The 9,834-nt window shown below is 36.9% G+C and overlaps 1 protein-coding gene across 2 annotated transcripts in view; it reads left to right on the forward strand.

The window, feature by feature from the left end:
* The window catches only part of samd8b (sterile alpha motif domain containing 8b), a 66,387-nt gene extending 59,607 nt beyond the window's left edge, over positions 1 to 6,780 (forward strand). For both annotated transcript variants that reach the window (XM_043678893.2, XM_043678894.2), the window contains one exon: positions 1,759 to 6,780. In XM_043678893.2, coding sequence (XP_043534828.1) covers positions 1,759 to 2,063 — 305 coding nt within the window. In that variant the 3' untranslated portion in view covers positions 2,064 to 6,780. The remainder of the gene's footprint in view (positions 1 to 1,758) is intronic.
* The last annotated feature ends 3,054 nt before the right edge of the window (positions 6,781 to 9,834 follow it).

Here is a 9,834-nt window from a genome sequence, read left to right on the forward strand (position 1 = left end):
TTACTAACTGTACCTCTTATGCTCACATCCAAATCATTTATGTAAATGACAAAATGTAGAGGACCCAGCCCCGATCCTTGTGGCACTTCACTGGTCACCGGCCTCCAGTCTGAAAAACAACCCTCCACCACCACCGGCAGATGGAGTTTAATTCAGATAAATGCGAGGTGCTGCGTTTTGGGAAAGCAAATCTGTCTTCTACCTTTGAGCCAGTTCTGTATCCAAATGGCTAGTTCTCCCTGTATTTCATGAGATCTAACCTTGCTAATTAGTCTCCCGTGGGGTACCTTGTCAAATGCCTTACTGAAGTCCATATAGATCACATCTACCGCTCTGTCCTCATCAATCCTCTTTGTTACTACTTCAAAAAACTCAATTTCTCCGAATTGCAAAACCCCTTTAGCTTAATTGATCATTAAGGAACAAATTGATTTTAGTGGTTTCCATTTGAGTTGGATCTGTCCTTAACAAATTTGTTATCAGTAATAATTTACATACAAAGAATGTTCTGCATCTATAAACCAGAATAGCAACTTTTAGTTATAGTGTTAAAGACCATGCATTAACTCTTGAGACTATAAATTCAAATTAGGCTTTAACTTAAAACTGCAATTTATTTGTTCTTCATTGAATACATTTGGGTCTGCATATACTTGCAGGGATTTTTTCTTGCTTCTGTTGTGATAGTGTTCTACAAGAGTGATGGGTTAGTGACGATGTTTGATATTGGACTCAACTGGACACAAGAGACGTAGAACCTTGTTTTTGTAGAGTGACTAGAGAAAAGAAAAAGTTATGGGCAAACATAATCGAGGTGCTCAAAGCTATGGACCGGTTTGATGGAGTAGTTGAACATAAAGGGTCAATAACCAGAAAACACATATTTTAAAGTATCGACAAAAAATAACAGTGGATAAGTTGGAGTCATGGTAATTGAATATATGAAGGCAGAGGCAGACAAATGGTTTATTAACAAGACAAACAAAGTGGGTAAGCAGGAAAGTGAAGTTGAGGTGGAAAAGGCTTGATGGCTGAATGACTTACTCATGCTCTTATTTGCTGTGTTCGAATCTATGAAATAAACTCTTTTTATGGAGCAGATTCAATAACCACTTTCAAAAGGGAATTGAGCACATAGTTGAAAGGGAAAGATTTCCAGGGTAAGGAAGTGAGGCTAATTGGAAGGCTACTTCAAAGATACGGTACAAGCTAAATCTTTCTCTGCTGTTCTGAGAATCTAGGTAAAGATAATGGCAGCAGATCTTGGCTGTAATATGATTGCTCAAGATCAATCTTGCATCGGGGCCCATAATGGTATAGTGGTTAGCTGCTGCCTCTCAGCTCCAGGGGCACTGGTTCAATTCCAACCTTGGGTGACTTCTGTGTGGAGTCTGCACATTCTCCCCGTGTCTGCATGCATTTCCACATGGAGCTCCGGTTTTCTCCCATTGTCCAAATATATGCAGGTTAGGTGGATTGACTATGCTAAATTGTCTGTATTGACTAGGGATTTACAGGCTAGGTGGATTAGCTATGGTAAATATAGGATTACACGGATGGAATAGGGGGCTGAGTGTGATGCTCTTCAGGATGTTGGTGCAGACTCAAAGGGCCAAATGGTCTCTCTCTTCATTGTAGGGATTCTATGATTCTTTTTAATTCTATTCTTGTTTTCATTTTATGCTTGTGTTGGTAACTGGGCTGAAATAGAAATGTGAATATAATTCTTTATGTGTTCTTTTTCAAACTGTGAATTAGATACTCCAAGAAGCTGGAACTTCTTGCACACCTTGTCTTGGGTGTTGAACCTGTTCGGGATCTTCTTTATCCTTGCTGCACATGAACATTATTCAATTGATGTCTTCATCGCATTTTATATTACCACGAGACTCTTTTTGTATTACCACACACTAGCTAATACTCGAGCCTATCAGCAAAGCCGAAGAGCACGGATTTGGTTCCCAATGTTTTCATTCTTTGAATGTAATGTCAATGGCCCTGTACCAAATGAATATAGTTGGCCACTTTCTAGACCGAGATTGTTGAAAGCCCTAATTGGATAAGATGTAGTCCACACAAATGAGTTATCTTACATTTGTTGGGCAAAGACATTATTAATGGGGCAATAGTTGGTTTTACACCCAAGGTTACTCCAATGGCTTGTATTAAGCCAGGTGCGAACATGAAGGGGAAAGGAGACTTTGATACAAATTAATTGGTGGTTAGATTGATTCATGATTAGTCCACCAAATTGGAAATATACTTTTTATCCCCCCGCCCCCAAATAAATCAAAGTGTCTTAACTTGGGAATTCTTGCTCCATTTGTTGGCCTTATGCAATGTGTGCGTTTTGAACAGGCAAACATTTCACCCAGGAGCAACAGTGAACCTGATGGACCATGAAATATCCAGCCTTGGTTTTGGTAATGAAAATGCAGTGGAATCCTATAGAGTAGGGCTACAAAAAAAGAAAGTTGTGTTATCCTTTTTAAGTCAGTGAGACTCTGGGATTTTTCAGAGAGTTGACATCTGAGATGTTTGAAAGAATTTTTCATAGTGGCAAGTTTTTAAGAATATTTCCTTTAAGAAGAATCCACTTTTGGAGTTTTTTTCCTAATGTTTTATTTCAGGGAAATGTGCTTTCATACTTGCTAAAGGAAACACTACAAAAGCATAACAGAAACCTGAAAAAAAAGTATAAAAAGCCAATGAAAGCGTTTTCGTTATGTGGCAACGTCAGTATCCTCTTGAATACCACATGGGCATTTAACCAAAAATTACTCAAAGTATCTGTTCTTCAAGCAATAAAAAATTTTTTGTTCGATTCTGTCCCTTTGTGGGATACATCTGATATTAGTCTTAATCATATTTGTTTTAAGGCGTTTAGCTGTTAGTTATAGCTTCACACCATCTCTTTACAGAGCTGAAATCTTTACATGCACTGTTAACTGTGTAATGTAACTCCTGGAAATTGGTCCTCACAATGCATGTGTAGACAAAAACTCAAAGAACCACTTATAATCTGTTTACATAGGTACCTAGAATTTATTAGATTACACTATTTGCAATGAACAACTGTTTGAATGATTAAGATATAATTAGGCACAATTCTATAAAGTTAAGTAGTTAATTTTTAAATGGTATTTAGCATTGATACCAGTGAGTAGTGCAGAATTTATTTCTGGTCCGTAGAATTTCTTCTGTAATGTTGTGGGTATTGTCATGGTCTAATGGCCTGCCATGAGAGCCTTTTACATATTGACTTGATTTATTTTGCCTGGGTTTAAAACTTTTGTGGAGTCATACCTTAGTGGTTAAAAGACACCAGGCACACATTACTGATCTAAAAATAAGTGAATATATTTTGACACTTGCACAAAGAAATTAACATAGCATTACAATTTTAGTTTTCTTCAATTAGCTGTTATCAACGTATAATTGAAACAGACAGTTATAATGTATATCTTCAGCAGAATTCCACTGTATTTCAGTGCAAATAATTACCCTCTGATAATTATCAGAAAAAAACCTTTGGACAGCTATTGGGAGAGTTTACAGGTTTAGACATAAGTGGCTGACATTTTAAATATTTGTCAAGTTCTTTTTGTCACTTATAGATTTTTTTTTTAAGCACATGTATGTCTCTTGGTGCTGATCGTTATTTTGTTGGAAACTGTGTGGCATCAGCAATGCAAATGACCAGTTGAAACCTTTTATGGGAACTGCTCATCACTGGCTCTGCAGTTCCTTGAAGTGTTTTGTTCAATAGTTGGAAATCACAATTAGTTTGAAATATTCCAATTTATGTCTTGCAGTGAGTAATAACTAAAATCAATATTAGTTGACATTGAGGCAACACCTGCCAATATTAGGTTGTTATTTGAAGTGTTTTGCAGTTCTTTTGTTCAAATGTTCATTCTCCAAATTGTCACCAAGAATTTATCACTGCCTGTTTAAATATGGGTGTCTCACACAGTAATATGTTACCTTTATACTCAACAACATCAGCATGTACAGTTTTGGCTGCGTTTGTCCAGAGCATATGCCAGTTACCTAGGTATTAAACTGAAAAGTGAAGCATTTCACTGCATGTATGATTTCTTGTATACGTCTCCTGTATATGAAAAAAGTGACCTATAGCACTGAATCTGAATGAAGTGATTCTGCATTGCTCACAACTAGTTGTCAGTAATTAATTGTTTACATTCCATTCCTGTTAATTGATAGCTGTTTAATGATGCGAATTCAATTCTATTCAACTTTAATGTTATTCCCCTGAACTATATGTAACAAATCTTTATACCAGATCTACCAGAATTTTAGCTTTAAAATGATGAGATATATATGAATTAATGTTTTTTGCATGCACTGAAAACATTTTGGAAAAAATAATATTCTTGAAGACAACAGACGTAAAAAGACAAATTCTTAATAAATAGTTGTGTTATCACATGGCTAGACAAAAAATGTCTGTGTCATCTCCAAACCCTGTTAAATATTTTTGATATTGAATGTTATTTTCCTGGTCTTCCTGAATCAACAATTTCAGTTTCCAAGTAAAATTCAAAAATGAAGGTCTCTGTGGCTTTGCAAGGGATAAATCATATTTCTTCCCTGTATATTGCAAAATGGTAAGTAATATTTTGAAGTTCTTGACTGACATTGCAAAATTGACTGTTTCATGCACCCCTTTCTGCAGCTAATTTTTAAACTTGTTTTCAAAGCAGAGTTGCAGACAGTCTGATAATAACCATTTTTGGAAAGAATTGTTTCACTTTTATCCTATGTTGTTCCATTAAGTGCCTTTCACTCATTAACTATTTTTATCAAAAATTTCACATTGTCGTTGCCTTGTCACAACAGGCATGTCTGATGCAATGTTTAAGTAACAATCCCTATGTGAAATAGACATAAATTTTTGGTTTAATTGTGAAAGAATAAAGTGACCAGCCCCAGTTTCTCATGCATCGCCAAGTTCCAAATGGTTATGGGTAAAATTGGCTGTTTTATTTCCTTTAGTTCTATAATTATAAGCGTTAGAAACTTGCAATTGCTTGAAAAGCTGTGACAACTATTGCCAGGAAAGAGTTAGGTCAGGAAATGTTTGCAGGTAGTGGAATCCAGAGATAAGCTTATTTTTCACTCAATCCTGATTTATTCTTTTCTTGAATTATGTATTAGTGACTGATATTTATTGGGTAGAAGTCTTTATGCCCATTTTCTGCATGTAATGCAGGTAAATCTGTACACGAGGATATTGTGGCTGGGCACTGCAGCTCACAATTAACTCCACAATGCTACAAGAATCAAATTGAAATGCAGAACAGACTATTACACAGAATATCTGTTGCTTGTTGTCTTGCAGGAGAAAAGTGCTGAGAGGGTCAGTGACCTTTTAAAATCTGTTATAATGTTTTGTGCACATTCTTGGGGTTCCTTTGAACTTTGAAACGTTTGTGGTATTCACAAGTTTGTCGGGTTCTAATATTGTTACAATGATATTGCATGCATTATTTTTATCCAACCAAATATTTTTTCCTCCTGCCTTGTGTTATGTGCCATCTCCATTTCAAGATAATGAGCTACTAAACTGTTCCCAAGCCTTTCCCAATGATCTTACTGAGTTGGATCTTAGAGCTGCTAATGGCATGGGTGTATTCTGACTAATTCATTATGGTCATTCACCCAGTGGAAAGATTGATTGAGTGTGTGAATCTGTAGCAATACACCACATCAGCCATTTCCAAAGTTAAGGCAGCTTAATAAATTTTGTACCTTTAGGAGTGTGATGGGGGACCACATTGCCACAGGAACTTTCTTTCTCTAGTAATCTGAGCAACTAGAAAAGGCCAGAGTACGTTTTGTTGGAAAATAGTTTCATGGCATATTAACTTCTACCAGATAACACCTTGATGCCATTGCACACCAAAAGGTTGAGTCATAATAATTACCAAGGAAAACAGGAATCATTCGTGTCGATAAAATGGGAAAGTTTGAAAATTATATGAATTATTCTAAAATGATAAACATTATTTTCCAATCTTTATTACTTGGTTTTGGTGACTACTCGTGCTTTGTACCTTGGTACTTTCGGTACCTTTTCTCAACACACAAAACCCACACTCCGTAATCCTGAATGGGACATCATCTTGCGATGTTATTTTTGCATGAATTCATTGTAGAAATTGTTGATGCAACCTGGGAAAAAAGGGATAAATAAACCTAAGAGGATTGAAGCAAAGGAACTGTGCCAATACAACAACAAATATTTGTGCAAAACACAAGCTTATGTAGCACTTATTCTGAGTGAATCTGAACTTGGTGCTGCAAGGACATGGATAGTTATGTGAGGCAGAGTGGAAAGTTGGTCTTCCTGCATGCCCTAAAGTATCTTCATTATAAGATTATAAGTTTTTAAAAAAATAAGTATTCAATGTCAAAAATTCCAAAAAAAGTTCAATTTCGCTGGTCTTGGGTCTTGTGTATGATTGTGCAATACAGAAGTATTTTATGTGAACCAACGACAACATTATAAAAGAAACAAAATTTATCTGTACATTATTTGTCCCAAGCACCCAATTATTTTCATTTTTATAAACTATACAGGTATATATTTAAAATGAAACACTAAATGTAAAGTAACTTAATAGGCTGTTTTCATTTGAGTTTAATTGCTGTTCAGTATTAAATGTTATTTAACAAGTGTTCAGATCAGAGGTATGTAATGTTTACATTTACATTGTTTGTCCAACTAAAATTAATAAAGTGAACTAAATGAAACTAATGTTTTGCAGATTCCTGTGCATCAGCTCAGTGTGGTTTTAACTCTATAATGGTTCCTTTTCTTTCTGGCATTTAGTAAGAATTCCAGAATGTTTTTGAGTACAACTTTGAATAAATTTGTTCTCTACTTGATGATTATCAATATTTTTGTTTTATCTCTCTTCCATTCCTCTCACCTGTCATAACTAGGCTGAGAGTGCTTCCAATCCTCACAATTTGACTTCCCCAAGTTCCTTATGACAGCAGTGGCTTCTGATAAACTCCCTGATAACTTTTACTGAGTTAGACCCTCAGGACTGACCATGCCCCATTCCCTGGATTGTGGAGATACAGAATCCCAAATCCTGACTGCCTCAAGTAGCTGACTGACTATGTTCAAGCTCTTTGACTCAGATCAGACACTAGGCTTAACTAGATGTGACAGAACCTCCTGACTGATGACAATCCTCCCTTGATTTAGCTGAGGACTACTCCCCTTAGTCATATAGCGGAAGCACATCGTGTGAGTGGAACTTTGTAAAATGGTGCCATACAGTAATGTCCATTTCCTTAATTGCTCACTGAGGAACAACAGTGAGCTGGAGCTGCCAGGTACCATCTTTGACTTTGATTTTGGGACTTATTGCTGTTTAGTTTCTTTCTGGTGCATGGAAACTGCATATCAATGAGATTAGGTTAGATTACTTACAGTGTGGAAACAGGCCCTTCGGCCCAACCAGTCCACACCGACCCACCGAAGTGCAACCCACCCATACCCCTACATTTACCCCTTCACCTAACACTACTGGTAATTTAGCATGGCCAATTCACCTGACCTGCACATCTTTGGACTGTGGGAGGAAACCGGAGCACCTGGAGGAAACCCATGCAGACATGGGGAGAATGTGCAAACTCCACACAGTCAGTCGCCTGAGGTGGGATTTGAACCCGGGTCTCTGGTGCTGTGAGGCAGCAGTGCTAGCCACCGTGCCGCCCATATTAGATACAAATAACACATAAATACTTGCAAATCAGATTCTCACTGAACATTAGCAAGAGTCTCAGCTTGCCAATAAAAACTTTGTAGGGTGTGACATTTTTTTCCATTAAGTCCTAGAATCAAAGTCACAATTTTTTCCAACTGACTTGCTATTCCCTCACCATTCAGGGGTTGAGAAAATTCAACCCATTGTGTGCAAATTGGCTGTCATACATGGCTACATAAAAGGGTCCACACTTAAATCTATTTGCTTTGGAAGTGGTCCCATACAGAGCATTATTTTGGAGCTTTGATATTTTACTGGACAAATAATATTTACTATCTGTATATTCTGTCAAATTTACATAATGTAAGAGTATTTTTAATAGATATCAATAAAATAATAGCAAAAATGATGAGAATAGATAGCACAGTAAATAAGATTGAATTGTGAAAGATGTCTTGCAATACACATATTTCATTCTGAGATCTGTATGACATCTCAAATGATCCTTTCATCCTGCAACTGCATTAAATGCTTATGTATTGTCTATAGCCAGGTCAACAAACATTCAGGCAAAATTCCTGCATAATCATCTTTGATTTTGATTTTAATGATTCAGTACAGTGGAAGAGAAGGAAATAAGAAGCAATTCCTGCACTCTGGATCTCACTACCTCGTTTGATGTCCTGTCTCACAGGCCCTAAGATCTGTTGATTAAAAGTTGGCCTGATCAATCACTAGACCTGTGGCAGAAACTTGAATTTTGGGACAACTGACAAGTACATGGAGAAGTTTGAATACAATGAGAAAAAGTTTGAACTTAATATGTAGTTAGACAGAGAACCAATTTGGTACACAAAATATGGTAAGTAATTAACCATTTGAATTATTATCCAAAAACATCAGTTTGTTGCCTCATCACTATGCAATTTTGCATTTGTGCTTCCGACATTACAACCAGTGATTATACTTGAAGAAAGCTTCAATAGTATAGTGCTTTGAGGAGGCTCGGGGTCATGAAAATTGCTTTATAAATGTAAATTATTTTTTGACAATTCTCAGCAACAAATCTCTGGGTATCTTCAAGCAAGGTGACCTCTTTAGGTTGTTGCTCCCTTCCTTCACAATCTGGGCTATTACTTTAGCATAAGACCATCAAACAAGGGAGCAGAATTAGTCCATTTGGCCCAATGAGTCTTCTCTTCCTTTTGATCATTGCTGATATGTTTCCTAACTTCATTTTCCTGCCTTCTCCCTGTAACCCATGATTCATTTGCCAGTCAAGAACTTCTCTCCCTGTCTCAAATACACTCGGTTATTTATGGCAATGATTAACCACCTTCTAGCTGGAACAAATCCTCCTCATCTAAGTTCTAAAGGATTTTCTCTCCACTCTGAGGTCTATGCTCAGGTCCCAGTTTCTTCTACTAGTGGAGACTTCTCCATGTTCACTCTATTTTAGCCTCTCGGTAAGCGGTAGTTTCAATTAGATACCCCCCTCATCCTTCTAAACTCCACTGAGTACATACATAGGGTCCTCTCATTACATATAATAAGCCCTTCATCCCATGGATCATTATTATGAACCTCTGTAATCCCTCCAGCACCAGCTCATCCTTCCTTAAATAAAACTGCTCACAATATTTCCAAACATGGTCTGACCAGAACCGTATACTGCCTTAGCCGTGCATTTCAACTTTTAAATTCTAACCCTCTAAACATTGCATTTTGTCTTCTTAAGGATAACATTCAGGTTCAATTGTCAGTTAAGAGAATCCTGACATAAGACTCCCAAGTCCCTTGTGCTTCAGATTTCCAAAGTCTTTTCCCTACTAAGGAATAGGCTCTATTCTTCCTACCAAAAGTGCATAACTTCATACTTTACTACATTACATTTCATCTGCTACTACTTTGCCCACTCTTACCTGTCTGATTCCTTCTGCAGCTTCCCTGCTTTCTCAATACTATAGGCTCCTCCACTTATCTTTGTGTCATTTGCAAATTTAGCAGCAATGCTCTCAATTCCTTCGGCTAGATTGTTGATGTGGAAGATGAATAGTTGTCACAACACTGATGCCTGTGGAACTTC

Source organism: Chiloscyllium plagiosum, unplaced genomic scaffold, assembly GCF_037043375.1.
Source record: "Chiloscyllium plagiosum isolate Xiang-an unplaced genomic scaffold, Cpla_swu_hap1 HiC_scaffold_43, whole genome shotgun sequence".
Classification (NCBI taxonomy): Eukaryota; Metazoa; Chordata; class Chondrichthyes; order Orectolobiformes; family Hemiscylliidae; genus Chiloscyllium; species Chiloscyllium plagiosum.